At 36.4% G+C, this 18,935-nt stretch overlaps 2 protein-coding genes across 2 annotated transcripts in view; one reads left to right on the top strand and one right to left on the bottom strand.

Annotated features, from left to right (window-relative positions):
• The window catches only part of LOC110450409 (probable ATP-dependent RNA helicase DDX46), a 31,865-nt gene extending 27,636 nt beyond the window's left edge, over positions 1-4,229 (top strand). Inside the window, exons 16-19 of the mRNA XM_021497896.1 lie at positions 1,132-1,386; positions 2,282-2,455; positions 2,787-2,978; positions 3,760-4,229. Of these exons, the coding sequence (XP_021353571.1) occupies positions 1,132-1,386; positions 2,282-2,455; positions 2,787-2,978; positions 3,760-3,807 (669 nt within the window). The 3' untranslated portion in view covers positions 3,808-4,229. The remainder of the gene's footprint in view (positions 1-1,131; positions 1,387-2,281; positions 2,456-2,786; positions 2,979-3,759) is intronic.
• Positions 4,230-12,903: 8,674 nt separating this feature from the next.
• LOC110450408 (tetraspanin-33-like) lies at positions 12,904-18,929 on the bottom strand. The gene is made up of 5 exons (XM_021497895.1): positions 18,889-18,929; positions 18,465-18,584; positions 18,146-18,199; positions 17,756-17,866; positions 12,904-14,405 (listed from the first exon to the last, which is right to left on the bottom strand). The coding sequence occupies exons 1-5, from the start codon at positions 18,907-18,909 to the stop codon at positions 14,307-14,309; spliced, it is 405 nt and encodes a 134-aa protein (XP_021353570.1). The 5' UTR covers positions 18,910-18,929; the 3' UTR covers positions 12,904-14,306.
• Between the last annotated feature and the right edge of the window lie 6 nt (positions 18,930-18,935).

Genomic DNA, 18,935 nt, shown 5'->3' with positions numbered 1-18,935 from the left:
CAATTTTAGCCAATCACAGGACAATATTTCCGTGTAAAGGGTTAATCCAGCGACAGTTCCAAGAGTAAATACGAAGTTTTAGAAGGATACTTAGTTCTAACTAAGAATAAGATTATATCCAATGACGTTTGAGTGAACTTGAGTCCGTGGTAATGGATTTTATTTGCAGTTTGTTTAGTATTACTAGAAGGTGACGTTATGTCTCGTTTATGAATATCTGAGCTCTTTAACTGAAGTATTTTTACCGGAAGTTGCGTGTAGCATGCATGACCTACAGTCAAGTAGCAGTTCCCAATTGAGATAAACAGGGTGCATTTTCGATAAGAATACGACGTTGTGATAAGATAATATGTTCTATAAAGAAAAGGAATGATATTTACAAGCCATTCAAGTGCATTTGAGTCCAAAGTTACGCATAATAAAGACAGTAGGTCCGGTATATGATTCAATTTAGTACCAGTGATTATCGCTAGAGGCCGTCTGTGTGAAAACGACATTTATGAATATCTTGAGCTCATTAACTAAAGTAATACCAATAGCTGGCGGCTAACGCCTTAGCTAAAAACTATAAATACAAATGCTGGGCAAAAAGAGACAAATGCAGTCATGATATTAGAATTGATCCTGGGGCCTGGCCACAACCCTAGGGACCTATTTTCAGAGTCACAGCTTAGAAACAGTTGAGATCCCCAAAACATAAAATTGCTGGGCATGAACAATCTTATACAGATATGCTACAAGGATTGGCCTTGGGGTCTGGCATATTCCCTTGGATCTCAGTTGGAGAATATTTTGCCATGTTTGCTTAGATATCCAGGTGACCGATGCAGGCCCTCTGGGCCTCTTGTTACAATTTTAACAAGGTACTGCTTGTATGTTTGTTTATGCTTGGTTATAACTACCTGAGTGTTTGTGTAAATGATATCTGAATGAAGCTTCTAGTATTTGTCAATATAACCCAGAAATAACTGTCTTGCCTTAAAAATTCTTTTATTTATTTCACAAGCTGGGATTGCTACTATTTACTACAAGATACCTTGTTAAAATGTTCAGTTTCCAAAGCATCTGTTTGTCTTATTGCATATGATACTATGTTGTCCTGACGCCATTATCATCTTACTTTACCGACAGATTGACCAGCAGATTGAGGATATGTTTGCCAGTGTTAAGAGAGTCACTGATGTGGCTAAGCCTACAGTACCTTCCCAGACTCCGCAACCGATGGCTGCAGCACCAACAGTCTCCAACCAACAAAAGCTTGAGCTGGCTAAACGCTTGGCTGCCAAGATCAACATGGCGAAGAAGATAGGGCCAGACGCCCAGGATATCACTCAGCAGGCTGCCAAGTCCATCTTAACTGGAGACGGAGCTGCTCCACAAGTGGCCGTAAGTCTCACTCCAACACTCAACACTGTCTCATCTCACTCCAACACTCAACACTGTCTCATCTCACTCCAACACTCAACACTGTCTCATCTCACTCCAACACTCAACACTGTCTCATCTCACTCCAACACTCAACACTGTCTCATCTCACTCCAACACTCAACACTGTCTCATCTCACTCCAACACTCAACACTGTCTCATCTCACTCCAACACTCAACACTGTCTCATCTCACTCCAACACTCAACACTGTCTCATCTCACTCCAACACTCAACACTGTCTCATCTCACTCCAACACTCAACACTGTCTCATCTCACTCCAACACTCAACACTGTCTCATCTCACTCCAACACTCAACACTGTCTCATCTCACTCCAACACTCAACACTGTCTCATCTCACTCCAACACTCAACACTGTCTCATCTCACTCCAACACTCAACACTGTCTCATCTCACTCCAACACTCAACACTGTCTCATCTCACTCCAACACTCAACACTGTCTCATCTCACTCCAACACTCAACACTGTCTCATCTCACTCCAATACTCAATAGTCTTGTCTCTGGTGCCAATTATTTCTCAGGATTTCTCATAACATCGAAAAAATTTGTATTTAACAAAATGGCTAGATAGATGTATGAAACACCAACATGAACTGGTATTTTTATGCCCAGGAGATGACCAAGTTACATATTGTGCATAAAGAAAGGACATCACATAGCAGTTTTTTAAATGAACATAGCTATACAGATATTAGTTAACTATGGACCAGTTTAAAAGGCGTGCTCAACTTGTGTTATTGAAGATTATGCTGTGTACATAGGATTTAGCCCCCTAAGCTACATACAACTGATGGTGTTGTATATATTCATGTTATTTTTCTGTTTACAGTCAAAGACGATAGCAGAACAAATGGCAGAGAAGATAAATGCCAAGCTTGGATACCGACCACAAACAGAAGAGGATGAGGGTGCAGACACTAATGCGGAGACTTTCAAACGCTACGAGGAAGAGCTGGAGATCAATGACTTCCCACAGACTGCACGCTGGAAAGTTACGTCAAAGGTCAGTCTCAATCAGGACTCTAGGGACTGTATACAGAGAAATGTTCGCCAAGCCAATTGTTTGCCCTTAATTGATAGAATATGTATTTAACTCTGTGTGGACTTTGCCCTTTACTATGCTATTCTTTGTATTAATATTCACAGATCTGATAAATTCACCACGTTACAGAGGGTGAAACAGAGCAAATCAACTTGGCATCAAGATTGGAATATATAAGTGTTGCTGAATTGTTGTTCTTCACTGCCTAAACATATGACTAATGTATGAAAGGGATTTTATGTAAACTAGCTACAATTATTAAAATCAACAATCTGACTTGCTTTCATATCAGGAGGCTCTTGCCCAGATCTGCGAGTACTCGGAAGCTGGGATCACGGTGAGAGGAACATATTTCTTACCTGGCAAAGAAGTGAAGGAGGGTGAGAGGAAACTGTACCTAGCTATAGAGGCTACTAGTGATATGGCTATACAGAAGGCCAAGAAGGAGATAACGCGTCTCATCAAGGAAGAGCTCATCAGGCTGGTTAGTAGACTACACTCGCACAAACTCTTACCTCTCAATGTCGTATATAGTGTTATAATGTGGTACGGGAACCATAATCATCCTCAGGTTAACAAATCATGGTATCAACCTGAACAGATGTTAATAACTGCTTTGTTGTATAACACCTAATTACATACAAGTTAAAAGACATTAATCCCAATGGGCCAGATGGACGTTTCTGTAGGGTGAAGAAATTGAGATTAATCTTCTATATTGAGAGCTCAAAACATATACTTAAGTAAGAGCTCTTAGACAAATGGAACCTTCAAAGCAAAAACTTTCCACTCAAAATTTTATTTTGAAAATGAAATCCCAGTTTGTGCTATTTTTAGGTGCATACTCATGAATATATCACCCTGGCAGTGATATTAAATATATCACCCTGGCAGTGATATTAAATATATCACCCTGGCAGTGATATTAAATATATCACCCTGGCAGTGATATTAAATATATCACCCTGGCATCCAGATATTATCCTGCAATTTACAGCAAAGTGTATGTAGCCATTATCAACTGCTACTTCTAGGTGTATGCAGTGTATTAACTTCTAACATTTATTGATATTACAGTTCACCATTCAGGGACATAACAGGAGTATTTGATAAACTTTTTACTATCCTATTTATCTTTTCAAAATATACAAAAATATGTCACAAGGATTAAATGTAAATCATTTTAGAATGATCCAAAACGGACAGGTTCCAAGACAGAACGTTTATTTTGTTGAGATAATTGCTACTTTGCTTTTATTTTACAGCAAACGTCATACCAGCCAATGAATAAGGGACGCTACAAGGTTGTATAGACTCCAGACCAGAGGTGTCGTTGTTTGTGGACGATAACAGCAGCTACAAAACCGTGTTTATGGACTGTAATATCGGTTAAAGTGTGCCTGTTGTTGACGGTACCTGTTAGCTTGTATGGACTGGATTGTCCTGTTACAGTACTACAATTTAGGACAGTAATATCTTAACATGGTTTTCATCTCAGAAAACTAATACAAGACACTAATGTGTACCAGTACATAATGTAGAAACTTAGGACTGGTACACAGATTTCTCTAAGGACTTCAAAACACTTTCTTTCTCCAAAAGCAATGCAATTAACATAAAATTTTAAAGAGTACCCCAACATGTATACCATGAACTTAAAATCATATCTGATATGTTGGTTTAGAGAATAATGTTATGACTCGTTACACTGTTGTCATTAAAACATGTGTATTTTACACTACTTTTTATGTTTTCTTTTGCAATGAATATTACTACCATTATATATTTTCATCAGAAATGCTTTTATCGCCACAAGCACCAGTAAAGAAGTGACTGTCTGGTGACTTGTAGTCGTCTGTCTATAGCTTGCTGGGATGAAGAGCAGTCAAGTTTATTTAAGGTCACAAGTAGCAAATGTGTTAAAACCTGGAATGGTAGCTAGCTTTCTATCAACTTTGTTTAAACAAATTTAAGCTTGACCTGGTAGGAAGTTCACAAATGTGCGATTTGTTTGCCAATATCATTGAATAACAGCACAACAGGTAATCGATACAGGCCTATAGGGCCTCTTATAACGTCTTTATCACAAAATCTCTACAAAGGTTTGGATTGCACAGAGTGTCGTATACAGAGTGTCGTATACACAGAGTAGATGTTTGTGATGTTAATCTGACCATTATTATTTATAAAAGAACATTGGTCTGGAACATTAAACATACAGGTACACTGTAGGATTGGGAGTGTCGGGAATTAACAGCTAGTCAACATCACCTATCTATCCACTTAAAACATCTCATTGAAAATATTATCCGGAGCATTACTACCATTTGAAGCCCACCATCATCTATTCAAATCACTCTGCGTCCGTGGTCCGTCGTCAGTCCTTAAACAATTCTTGTTATCAGTATTTCTCCAGAAGTACTAGAGGGATCTTTCTCAAATTGTATATGTAGGTTCCCCTTGGTCCTTAGCTGTGCAGGGCAACTTTTGAGACCGATCAGATAAACAACATGGCCGACAGGCAGCCATCTTTGATTTTGATAGTGAAAGTTTAGGGATCTTTCTAAAAATTTAAATGCAAATTCCCCTTGTTCACTTGTTTTGCAGCAGTGCCTGAAATGGCCGGTCGCCAATAGAGATTAAAGTCTTGCTCGGGCGACCAAAAGTTGTCAAAAGTGAGGTAGTCACTGGCTCAACAAATTTATGAATTAAAGAAATTATAGTCCCTTCCACATTACCTGAGGGCAGTACATTTTTCAGTTGTCATTACTTTGATTTGAATCGAACTGTCCGTGATTTAGAAAATGTGATGATTTTCTGTGATGATTTGTTTTCAGATTTTCTATATAAATAGTCAGGGTGTCCTCTTTGAGGTGCGAGTGTTGTGTATTTCATTTGGAAATAATAAAGACCTGAATGGAGTGTATCATGCCAGGTTTTAACTAGGGTTGAAGAATTAAAAATATGAAGCTTTATTCTGTTTTACATATTACAAACATTGTCATGTCATTGTGTTAATTGCTGTGGAAATATTTCTTCCCAGAAATATTTTGGCCACCAATATGTCATTTGGGCCCGTGCTTCAATTTTTTTACCCGCCCCAAAAAAGTATTTTGGGCCAGCCAATGCAGGTTCCCCACTTTCCTTTATTGTTCATGTTTACTTTTGAAACTGATCAGTTAAACAAAATGGCCTACCAGCAGCCATATTCGATTTTTGACATTGAAAGTTTGTTAGTACTTATTTCTCAGGAATAACTCGAGGGATCTTTCTCAAATTTGATATGTAGGTTCCCCTTGATCCCTCATTGTGCATATTATATTTTGAGACTGATCATAAAAACAAAATGGCTAAAGGAAGAACTAAACAGATCTTTCTCTTATTGCAATGATCGATTTTATTTCTTTCACATCAAGAACTGTACTAGTAAATATGTGAAATAAACTCACTTTGAAGGTTGGCTTTCATACACATTAGTATTAAGTTTAGATCAAAAGTTACCTCAAGGTGCATTTACTGTTAACATGACTCGATCAAACAGATTAGAGGAAAGGAAAGAAAAGATCGAACTGACAAAGAACTAATGAAGATGGTACAATGGTGGGCACCAAGATCCCACTGGGATCTCTTGTATTACCTCTAGTTGTACTCAACCCGATACACTTCAGTATGACAGAATGTCACACACTAAAAACAGGTTATCGTCGCCTCTAAAAGTATGGGGGAACTTTGTTTGCACTGTCCATCAGATTGTACAGGGCTTATCTTACTGCTCGGTCACCTACCAAACTTTGTATGGGAGTACCCTTTAGTGGCAGTGGCAGGACTGAAATCAAGTTTTATACAACACAAAATACAGTGTTACAGCCATTTGTTTATCATCTGTTGCATTGTCTAAGGCGTATCTCACATACTGTCACCTAAAATTGCTGAATACTGTATGCTAGTACATATATTTCTCAATATCGCAGCGTGTCACTTTCTGAAATGATTCTTGTACTCCACTTTATACAACATTTGAGTAGTTTGCTCATTTTCTATATCAAAGTCTGTCCTGTGGTGGGAAACTACTGAACCTGTTCAGAGAATAATTCCCCTGTAACACGCCAGTCAGGAAACAGATTGTGCCACAATACATTTGTTTAATATATACGTAGGAATTATAAAACCCTACCAGATCCGACAGTCCTTGCTTTTTGTTTTACTCCTAATAACCCTATCATTTTAAAACACTTACATCTTCCATCTTTTTTCAAATATAAAAATCAACTCCAAGTCCAAAGTAATGAAAGTTTATTTTTCACAAAAATGTACATACTCAGTATGTAGTGTGTATCCAAAAATCAAATACACTCACTGGCCCCAGTCGGTCAAAGCTTGACTCAACTAATCCTTTCTTCAAATCTTCTCAATTATTTAATTTCTTAAAATATAGCATTACAGCTTTTATCTATTTCTCATTGAATCTCGCTACACAACTCTTCAAGCTTTGAGCGACTGGGGTCTGGTCAATAATGACACACCAACATATAGCAAAACAACAATAAACAAGAGGCCCATGGGCCTTAACGGTCACCTGAGTCTACAGTATTTATTTTTGTTGTTGAAATATGTACCAATTTGAGTAAAAAATAGTATAATGTTAACTTAACTTTGTCAGGACCATGAGCTGATCATTCCTAGACCAATTTTAAGTGAGATCGGCCTATTAGAACTTAGTAGCAAAATAGCGGCCATGGCAGCCAAATTGTATTTCTGATTGACCCGAAAAATAACAACACTTTGTCAGGACCATGAGGCGATCATTCCTACCAACTTTCAGTTCAATCGGCCCAGCAGAACTTGACTTTAAGTTTGAAATGTAAAATGTTAACAGACGACGGACGACGGACGACGACGGACAACGACGGACGAAAACAGATAGCAATAGGTCACTTGAGCTAAAGCTCAGGTGACCTAAAAAACTTGCCAAGCAAAGAAAATCACTATAAAACATTGAGACCATTGCACACAATTGTCTATATTACTGCAACAAATATAGGGGGGAGACAGATGTGGGTGGAATGGTTTTCAATATTTATCTATATTGAAAGATTTTGTTTAAAAATGTTTACTGACCGTATGTAATACGAGATGGTTACAATAAAAAAAAAGTCCTCGTGAGAACTTTCTATCCTAGGAAATACAGCTATATAACAAATGCTGGAGTCTTCAGGCTGCTAACTGACACTTACCCGGGTAATCAGGTAAATGGAGGACAGAAAGTCAATTCATTTGAATCTGTTAATACATATACAATATACACATACTGGCTTGAATTTTCATAATTTACTCAATATGAAATGGCATTCTTAACATGAGGACACAGGGCTATAAATACATACAAACAGGGGAAATCAGTAAATAAACACAATAGGGGAAATGGAATAAAATACGTACAATTAAGGAAATGAAAACAAATCATACAAATATTATCTGTAACTGGAATGCAACAAAACGAAAAAAGCCTACAGTTCCATAAAAATAAAATATTGTAGAAAAATATTGGAAGAAAACCATTTACGGTTTAGCTAGGGAGTCTGCTGATTGATATCACATAGTAAAGTATAGAAACTGTTCACAAAACCTGACAGGTTAATATGTCTCTCGGACCCACACTAGATAATACCTAATCCCACAACCTTACAGGTTAATATGTCTCTCAGACCCACACTAGATAATACCTAATCCCACAACCGTATATTGAGTGTAACTACCTAAAAAACGAAATAGTACAAAATTCATCTATACAAATTGAGCAAAAACATTACATAAAGCACTTTCCAACTTCTAAAAAACATACGTAAATAATAAAAATATATGGGTGTAAAAGCATTGGGGATTTCTCTCATGTGCTAGGAACAATCCGGTCACACAACTTTGATACTGTCAAGCCGTCTGCTCCCTCAAAACTGTTAAGCCGTCTGCTTCCTCAAAACTGTCAAGCCGTCTGCTTCCTCAAAACTGTCAAGCTGTCTGCTTCCTCAAAACTTTTCAGGGGTAAATCCGAGTGGACTTGTATGGTTTGTTCATACCTTTGAAATCTTGACCAACAGTGCTTCCAAATTATGGAAAGGCCACAAGTTTTCTCAACTAATCTGGTTTAGATAGAATAATACAGTAACTGTGGTAGTAATACGAGATCCTAAACAATGCAGTTACTGTAGAACTCATACAAGATCCTAAACAATACAGTTACTGTAGTAGTCATACGATATCTTAAACAATACAGTTACTGTAGTAGTCATACGAGATCCTTAACAATACAGTTACTGTGGTAGTCATACGAGATCCTAAACAATACGGTTACTGTAAAACTCATAAGAGATCCTAAACAATACAGTTACTGTAGACGTCATACGAGAACCTAAACAATACAGTTATTGTAGTAGTCATACAAGATCCTAAATAATACGGTAACTGTAGAACACATACGTGATCCTAAACAATACAGTTACTGTAGAAGTCATACAAGATCCTAAACAATACAGTTACTGTAGAACTCATACGAGATCCTAAACAATAGTTATTGTAGAAGTCATACGAGATCCTAAACAATACAGTCATGCAGTAGTCATACGAGATCCTAAACAATACAGTTACTGTAGTAGTCATACGAGATCCTAAACAATACAGTTACTGTAGAAGTCATACGAGATCCTTAACAATACAGTTACTGGAGAACTCATACGAGATCCTAAATAATACAGTTACTGTAGAAGTCATACAAGATCCTTAAACAATACAGTTACTGGAGAACTCATAAAAGATCCTAAAACAATACAGTTACTGTAGAACTCATACAAGATCCTTAACAATACAGTTACTGTAGAAGTCATACGAGATTCTAAACAATACAGTTACTGTAGTAGTCAAACAAGATCCAAAACAATACAGTTACTGTGGTAGTCATACGAGATCCTAAACAATACAATTACTGTAGAAGTCATACAAGATCCTTAAACAATACAGTTACTGGAGAACTCATAAAAGATCCTTAAACAATACAGTTACTGTAGAACTCATACAAGATCCTAAACAATACAGTTACTGTATTAGTCATACGAGATCCTTAACAATACAGTTACTGTAGTAGTCATACGAGATCCTAAACAATTCAGATGCTGAGGTAGGCATACGAGATCCTAAACAATACAATTACTGTAGAAGTCATACAAGATCCTTAAACAATACAGTTACTGGAGAACTCATAAAAGATCCTTAAACAATACAGTTACTGTAGAACTCATACAAGATCCTAAACAATACAGTTACTGTATTAGTCATACGAGATCCTTAACAATACAGGTACTGTAGAAGTCATACGAGATCCTAAACAATACACTTACTGTGGGAGTCATACGAGATCCTAAACAATACAGATACTGTGGTAGTCATACGAGATCCTAAAAAATACAGTTACTGTAGAAGTCATACAAGATCCTAAACGATACAGTTGCTGTAGTAGTCATACGAGATCCTTAACAATACAGGTACTGTAGAAGTCATACGAGATCCTAAACAATACACTTACTGTGGGAGTCATACGAGATCCTAAACAATACAGTTACTGTGGTAGTCATACGAGATCCTTAACAATACAGTTACTGTAGTAGTCATACGAGATCTTTAACAATACAGTTACTGTAGAAGTCAAACGAGATTCTAAACAATACAGTTACTGTAGTAGTCAAACAAGATCCAAAACAATACAGTCATGTGGTAATCATACGAGATCCTAAACAATACAGTCATGTGGTAGTCATACGAGATCCTAAACAATACAGTTAATGTAAAACTCATAGGAGATCCTAAACAGTACAGTTACTGTAGAACTCATACAAGATCCTAAACAATACAGTTACTGTAAAACTCATAGGAGATCCTAAACAATACAGTTACTGTGGTAGTCATACGAGATCCTAAACAATACAGTTAATGTAAAACTCATAGGAGATCCTAAACAATACAGTTACTGTGGTAGTCATACGAGATCCTTAACAATACAGTTACTGTAGAAGGCATACGAGATTCTAAACAATAGTTACTGTAGTAGTCAAACAAGATCCAAAACAATACAGTCATGTGGTAGTCATACGAGATCCTTAACAATACAGTAACTGTAGAAGGCATACGAGATTCTAAACAATACAGTTACTGTGGTAGTCATATGATATCTTAAACAATAGTTATCGTAGAACTCATACGAGATTTTTAACAATACAGTTACTGGAGAACTAATACGAGATCCTAAACAATACAGATACTATAAAACTCATAGGAGATCCTAAACAATACAGATACAGAAGAAGTCATACGAGATCCTAAACAATACAGTTACTGTGGTAATCATATGATATCTTAAACAATAGTTATTGTAGAACTCATACGAGATTCTAAACAATACAGTTACTGTAGAACTAATACGAGATCCTAAACAATACAGTCATGTAGTAGTCATACGAGATCCTAAACAATACGGTTACTGTGGTAGTCATACGAGATCCTAAACAATACAGTTACTGTGGAAGTCATATGATATCTTAAACAATAGTTATTGTAGAACTCATACGAGATTCTAAACAATACAGTTACTGTAGAAGTCATACGAGATCCTAAACAATACAGTTACTGTGGTAGTCATACGAGATCCTAAATAATACAGTTACTGTAAAACTCATACGAGATCCTAAACAATACAGTTACTGTAGAAGTCATACGAGATCCTAAACAATACAGTTACTGTAGTAGTCATACGAGATCCTAAACAATACAGTTACTGTGGTAGTCATATGATATCTTAAACAAGAGTTATTGTAGAACTCATACGAGATCCTAAACAATACAGTTACTGTAAAACACATACGTGATCCTAAACAATACAGTTACTGTAGAAGTCATACGAGATCCTAAACAATACAGTTACTGTGGTAGTCATATGATATCTTAAACAATAGTTATTGTAGAACTCATACGAGATCCTAAACAATACAGTTACTGTAGTAGTCATACGAGATCCTAAACAAAACAGTTACTGTAGAAGTCATACAAGATCCTAAACAATACAGTTACTGTAGAAGTCATACAAGATCCTAAACAATACGGTTACTGTAGAAGTCATATGATATCTTAAACAATACAGTCATGTAGTATAACTAAGTTACAATGCACATCAGTAAGACTGTAAACTAACCAACGCTGTACATCAGTAAGACTGTATAACTAAGTTACAATGTACATCAGTAATACTATAACTAAGTTACACTGTACATCAGTAAGATACAGTTACTGTGGTAGTCATACGAGTGGCTATACGGTACAGTTACTGTAGAAGTCATACGAGATCCTGAACAATACAGTCATGCAGTAGTCATACGAGATCCTAAACAAAACAGTTACTGTAGAAGTCATACGAGATCCTGAACAATACAGTCATGCAGTAGTCATAGGAGATCCTAAACAATACAATCATGCAGTAGTCATACGAGATCCTTAACAATACAGTTACTGTAGAAGTCATATGATATCTTAAACAATACAATCATGCAGTAGTCATACGAGATCGTAAACAATACAGTTACTGTGGTAGTCATACGAGATCCTTAACAATACAGTTACTGTGGTAGTCATACGAGATCCTTAACAATACAGTTACTGTAAAACTCATAGGAGATCCTAAACAATACAATCATGTAGTATAACTAAGTTACAAGGTACATCAGTAAGACTGTGTAACTAAGTTACAATATACAATACAGTTACTGTAAAACTCATAGGAGATCCTAAACAATACAATCATGTAGTATAACTAATTTACAATGTACATCAGTAAGACTGTATAACAATACAGTTACTGTAAAACTCATAGGAGATCCTAAACAATACAGTTACTGTAGAAGTCATACGAGATCCTGAACAATACAGTCATGCAGTAGTCATAGGAGATCCTAAACAATACAATCATGTAGTATAACTAATTTACAATGCACATCAGTAAGACTATAACTCAGTTATAATGTACACCAGTAAGACTATACCTAAGTAACAATGTACACCAGTAAGACTGTATAACAATACAGTTACTGTGGTAGTCATACGAGTGGCTATACGGTACAGTTACTGTAGAAGTCATACAAGATCCTAAACAATATGGTTACTGTAGAAGTCATACGAGATCCTAAAGAATACAGTTACTGTAGTAGTCATACGAGATCCTTAACAATACAGTTACTGTAAAACTCATAGGAGATCCTAAACAATACAATCATGTAGTATAACTAAGTTACAATTAGTAGTCATACGAGATCCTTAACAATACAGTTACTGTGGTAGTCATACGAGATCCTAAACAATACAATCATGTAGTATAACTAAGTTACAATATACATCAGTAAGACTGTATAACTAAGTTATAATGTACACCAGTAAGACTGTGTAACTAAGTTACAATGTACATCAGTAAGACTATAACTAAGTTACAATATACATCAGTAAGACTGTATAACTAAGTTACACTGTACATCAGTAAGACTGTATAACTAAGTGACACTGTACATCTGTAAGACTGTATAACTAAGTTACAATGTACATCTGTAAGACTGTATAACTAAGTAACAATGTACATCAGTAAGACTGTATAACTAAGTAACAATGTACATCAGTAAGACTATAACTAAGTTACAATATACATCAGTAAGACTGTGTAACTAAGTTACAATGTACATCAGTAAGACTGTATAACTAAGTTACACTGTACATCAGTAAGACTGTATAACTAAGTTACACTGTACATCTGTAAGACTGTATAACTAAGTTACAATGTACATCTGTAAGACTGTATAACTAAGTAACAATGTACATCAGTAAGACTGTATAACTAAGTTACAATGTACATCAGTAAAACTTTGTATACAAAGTTACAATGTACATCAGTAAGACTTTGTATACCAAGATACAATGTAAAAGAAGAATGAGGTTAAACTCTTCCTCCTCTGTAATGTCTGTAAGAGATTCTATTGAACAAGTAAAGTAAGAATGAGGATAAACTCTTCCTCCTCTGTAATGTCTGTAAGAGATTCTACTGAACAAGTTAAGTAAGAATGAGGATAAACTCTTCCTCCTCTGTAATATCTGTAAGAGATTCTACAGTAAAAAGAGAGTAAAAAGAAACCTCCCTCCTTATTTATATTAAATAACATTCTATTGTACAAGTCAGGAAGAAGATGTAATCTCAGTAATTCGTCTTTGAAGCTTTGTTCTTACATTAACCCTAGTCATGCTACACAAACAAAATGAAGCATTCAACATGTCAATGTAATCTGCACATAAAACTTTTATAGGAAATAATAGGAATATTGGTGAAAAAATGGTCAACGTTACACACTGTTTACATTTATATATTATCTTTAAACATTTCTTTCAGGTTGATATGACAGTTGAGATTAAAAATCATAGTTAGATATTTTGTTTCATTTAAAAAGAATGGTTGAATTGATTTTATTTGCATAACCATGTGATACACAACCTATTACTTCATCAGACATGAAAGTTCCTTTGTGTTACAAACATCTACCTAGTGACCACCATGTCGGGCCACTGCGGCTACTCTTTGAATATAAATATAGTAATAAATCTAAGCAGTGAGTTTAACAACTCTGGAAGGTGTTAAACAAACACTGATATATTGAGGATATTAACATTTTGACAAATCTATGGCAATTAACGGATTCAGCCGACGTACGCTTGGCAGCCATTTTAGAGTGACACCTGTTGACTACAAAGCCTGGTAGAGGTCGCTGTTGGTAGCAGTGTACCAACAGCGATTAATTTCCACTCGTCGTATAAAGTAGTATGTCAGCAAAAATCCAACCACCTGTAATAGAAAAAGAGATTCACTAACATTTTTTTATGTTTTAGACGTAAAGGCAGATATAGACGATTCTTGGTTATGTATGTTTTAGATGTAAAGACAGATATAGATGATTCTTGGTTATGTATGTTTTAGATGTAAAGACAGATATAGAAGATTCTTGGTTATGGATGTTTGAGATGTAAAGACAGATATAGATGATTCTTGGTTATGTATGTTTGATATGTAAAGACAGATATAGATGATTCTTGGTTATGTATGTTTTAGATGTAAAGACAGATATAGATGATTCTTTGTTATGGATGTTTGAGATGTAAAGACAGAAATAGACGATTCTTGGTTATGTATGTTTGATATGTAAAGACAGATATAGACGATTCCTGGTTATGTATGTTTTAGAGGTAAAGACAGATATAGATGATTCTTGGTTCTGTATGTTTGATATGTAAAGACAGAAATAGACGATTCTTGGTTATGAATGTTTAAGATGTAAAGACAGATATAGAAGATTCTTGGTTATGTATGTTTTAGACGGAAAGGCAGATATAGACGATTCTTGGTTATTTATGTTTTAGCTGTAAAGACAGATATAGATGAGTCTTGGTTATGTATGTTTGATATGTAAAGGCAGATATAGACGATTCTTGGTTATGTATGTTTTAGACGGAAAGGCAGATATAGACGATTCTTGGTTATTTATGTTTTAGCTGTAAAGACAGATATAGATGAGTCTTGGTTATGTATGTTTGATATGTGAAGACAGATATAGACGATTCTTGGTTATGTATGTTTGATATGTGAAGACAGATATAGACGATTCTTGGTTATGTATGTTTTAGATGTAAAGACAGATATAGATGATTCTTGGTTATTTATGTTTTAGATGTAAAGACAGAAATAGACGATTCTTGGTTATGAATGTTTAAGATGTAAAGACAGATATAGAAGATTCTTGGTTATGTATGTTTTAGACGTAAAGGCAGATATAGACGATTCTTGGTTATTTATGTTTTAGATGTAAAGACAGATATAGATGATTCTTGGTTATATATGTTTTAGATGTACAGACAGATATAGATGATTCTTGGTTATGTCTAGGCAGTCATACTTGTATGCTGAGTTCTATGCAATTATCAAACATCATGTAAGTTACGTCTGGTAGGGATGATGTGTCGGTGGGCTGTGACATGGTGTACATTGTGAAGCACAGAGTCACAGTGACACTAACTGTAACGATTCCCTAAGTGTTACACACAGAGTCACAGTGACACTAACTGTAACGATTCCCTAAGTGTTACACAGAGTCACAGTGACACTAACTGTAACGATTCCCTAAGTGTTACACAGAGTCACAGTGACACTAACTGTAACGATTCCCTAAGTGTTACACAGAGTCACAGTGACACTAACTGTAACGATTCCCTAAGTGTTACACAGAGTCACAGTGACACTAACTGTAACGATTCCCTAAGTGTTACACAGAGTCACAGTGACACTAACTGTAACGATTCCCTAAGTGTTACACAGAGTCACAGTGACACTAACTGTAACGATTCCCTAAGTGTTACACAGAGTCACAGTGACACTAACTGTAACGATTCCCTAAGTGTTACACAGAGTCACAGTGACACTAACTGTAACGATTCCCTAAGTGTTACACAGAGTCACAGTGACACTAACTGTAACGATTCCCTAAGTGTTACACAGAGTCACAGTGACACTAACTGTAACGATTCCCTAAGTGTTACACAGAGTCACAGTGACACTAACTGTAACGATTCCCTAAGTGTTACACAGAGTCACAGTGACACTAACTGTAACGATTCCCTAAGTGTTACACAGAGTCACAGTGACACTAACTGTAACGATTCCCTAAGTGTTACACAGAGTCACAGTGACACTAACTGTAACGATTCCCTAAGTGTTACACAGAGTCACAGTGACACTAACTGTAACGATTCCCTAAGTGTTACACAGAGTCACAGTGACACTAACTGTAACGATTCCCTAAGTGTTACACAGAGTCACAGTGACACTAACTGTAACGATTCCCTAAGTGTTACACAGAGTCACAGTGACACTAACTGTAACGATTCCCTAAGTGTTACACAGAGTCACAGTGACACTAACTGTAACGATTCCCTAAGTGTTACACAGAGTCACAGTGACACTAACTGTAACGATTCCCTAAGTGTTACACAGAGTCACAGTGACACTAACTGTAACGATTCCCTAAGTGTTACACAGAGTCACAGTGACACTAACTGTAACGATTCCCTAAGTGTTACACAGAGTCACAGTGACACTAACTGTAACGATTCCCTAAGTGTTACACAGAGTCACAGTGACACTAACTGTAACGATTCCCTAAGTGTTACACAGAGTCACAGTGACACTAACTGTAACGATTCCCTAAGTGTTACACAGAGTCACAGTGACACTAACTGTAACGATTCCCTAAGTGTTACACAGAGTCACAGTGACACTAACTGTAACGATTCCCTAAGTGTTACACAGAGTCACAGTGACACTAACTGTAACGATTCCCTAAGTGTTACACAGAGTCACAGTGACACTAACTGTAACGATTCCCTAAGTGTTACACAGAGTCACAGTGACACTAACTGTAACGATTCCCTAAGTGTTACACAGAGTCACAGTGACACTAACTGTAACGATTCCCTAAGTGTTACACAGAGTCACAGTGACACTAACTGTAACGATTCCCTAAGTGTTACACAGAGTCACAGTGACACTAACTGTAACGATTCCCTAAGTGTTACACAGAGTCACAGTGACACTAACTGTAACGATTCCCTAAGTGTTACACAGAGTCACAGTGACACTAACTGTAACGATTCCCTAAGTGTTACACAGAGTCACAGTGACACTAACTGTAACGATTCCCTAAGTGTTACACAGAGTCACAGTGACACTAACTGTAACGATTCCCTAAGTGTTACACAGAGTCACAGTGACACTAACTGTAACGATTCCCTAAGTGTTACACAGAGTCACAGTGACACTAACTGTAACGATTCCCTAAGTGTTACACAGAGTCACAGTGACACTAACTGTAACGATTCCCTAAGTGTTACACAGAGTCACAGTGACACTAACTGTAACGATTCCCTAAGTGTTACACAGAGTCACAGTGACACTAACTGTAACGATTCCCTAAGTGTTACACAGAGTCACAGTGACAATAACTGTAACGATTCCCTAAGTGTTACACAGAGTCACAGTGACACTAACTGTAACGATTCCCTAAGTGTTACACAGAGTCACAGTGACAATAACTGTAACGATTCCCTAAGTGTTAAGTGTTTGGTCTTGACATTGATCTTAATTACCTGTGGAATTGCACATCCCAGGGCAAAGGCTCCGACCAGATCAAGTCTGCTGCTAAGTAGGAAGGTGAAAGAGTTGATGCACCCATCAACATACACCCGGCCAGTCGGCGTCTACAAACACAACACACTGTCATTATGGTGGACGACTGGGTAGCTTAGTGAAATGTTTAAACTGAATTTAATCAAGTAGCATGAAAAGTAGGCTTTGTTTTCAGGTTTAATATGTTATTGATGTGAATTAAGATATCAAATGTTTAGATTGGAGTTAAGACAGCAAAACAGAATATGAAAATTATACAACTATTCTATTGTACACAATTTAAATCTCTCCAGGTTCCAGTTTTTAGAATATGCTTTCTGAAGTATAAAGTGTTTATGTTGAGTACTTACCGTATTGTTGAGACGAACACCATGGCCACACATACTCTCCCCAAAATCATTAAGCTACAATATCAACAGACATATGTTATAAACCAAAACATGTTCATTAACAGTTCAAAATAACAATTGTGTTCATTAACGGTTCAAAATAACAATTGTTTTTATCAATCTAGTTTAATTGTAAAAAAAATAGGTACGTTGATGACTTTTGATTGAAAGAATTATCACCATCTTAATCAATGCCACATTTTTCTCTTTCTGTCAACAATGAATACAAGCTACACACATAACTACAGGTCCTAGGTTACAGAGAGCAGAAGTCACTCACCCCTTGGGGTGTACAACAGGAGGCTGGAACACCACACGCCTCTGGGCTTGGTCCTGAGGTACACGCAAAATCTGGGTTGGTCTCGTAATCTCTGAAGGATGTGATACCACAACATCCAAACTGTTAAAATTCAAATAAGTCACCTGTATTTCTGACATGGAATAATGTATCAGAAGAATAAAAAGGAAGGATACATCTATTTTCAACAGATTGCATCATTTTACATGAAATTATAACCAACATTATTTTTGCAATAGTTACATATCAGCCAGAATAAGAAAGAAAATGAAAGTTTGTTCAGAGAAATCATGTTGTGTAAAGGTCTTTATTTCTGGCAATAAAAGTGAGGGCTTTTCCGTAATACAATGAAGAGGGCAAACCTTTCCTTAACATTTCTCTGAGTATGTCATATCACTGTACTCACTGTTGACTGTAGAGTGTCCATAGCAAGAGTTATCTCTGTACTGTCCG

Source organism: Mizuhopecten yessoensis, unplaced genomic scaffold (genome assembly GCF_002113885.1).
Source record: "Mizuhopecten yessoensis strain PY_sf001 unplaced genomic scaffold, ASM211388v2 scaffold5209, whole genome shotgun sequence".
NCBI classification, from domain to species: Eukaryota; Metazoa; Mollusca; class Bivalvia; order Pectinida; family Pectinidae; genus Mizuhopecten; species Mizuhopecten yessoensis.
Note: the sequence above shows the minus strand (reverse complement) of the source record. Positions and strands in the feature narration are given on the sequence as shown.

What these genes read in the sequence shown, in the direction of transcription:
- LOC110450408 (XM_021497895.1), bottom strand. Translation starts at nt 18,909, where the DNA reads ATGGACACTCTACAGTCAACA. An exon ending in CCTGTTGTACACCCCAAGGG is followed by an intron (nt 18,200 to 18,464) that starts GTGAGTGACTTC and finishes TTGATATTGTAG; the next exon opens with CTTAATGATTTTGGGGAGAG. An exon ending in GTGTTCGTCTCAACAATACG is followed by an intron (nt 17,867 to 18,145) that starts GTAAGTACTCAA and finishes TTGTGTTTGTAG; the next exon opens with ACGCCGACTGGCCGGGTGTA.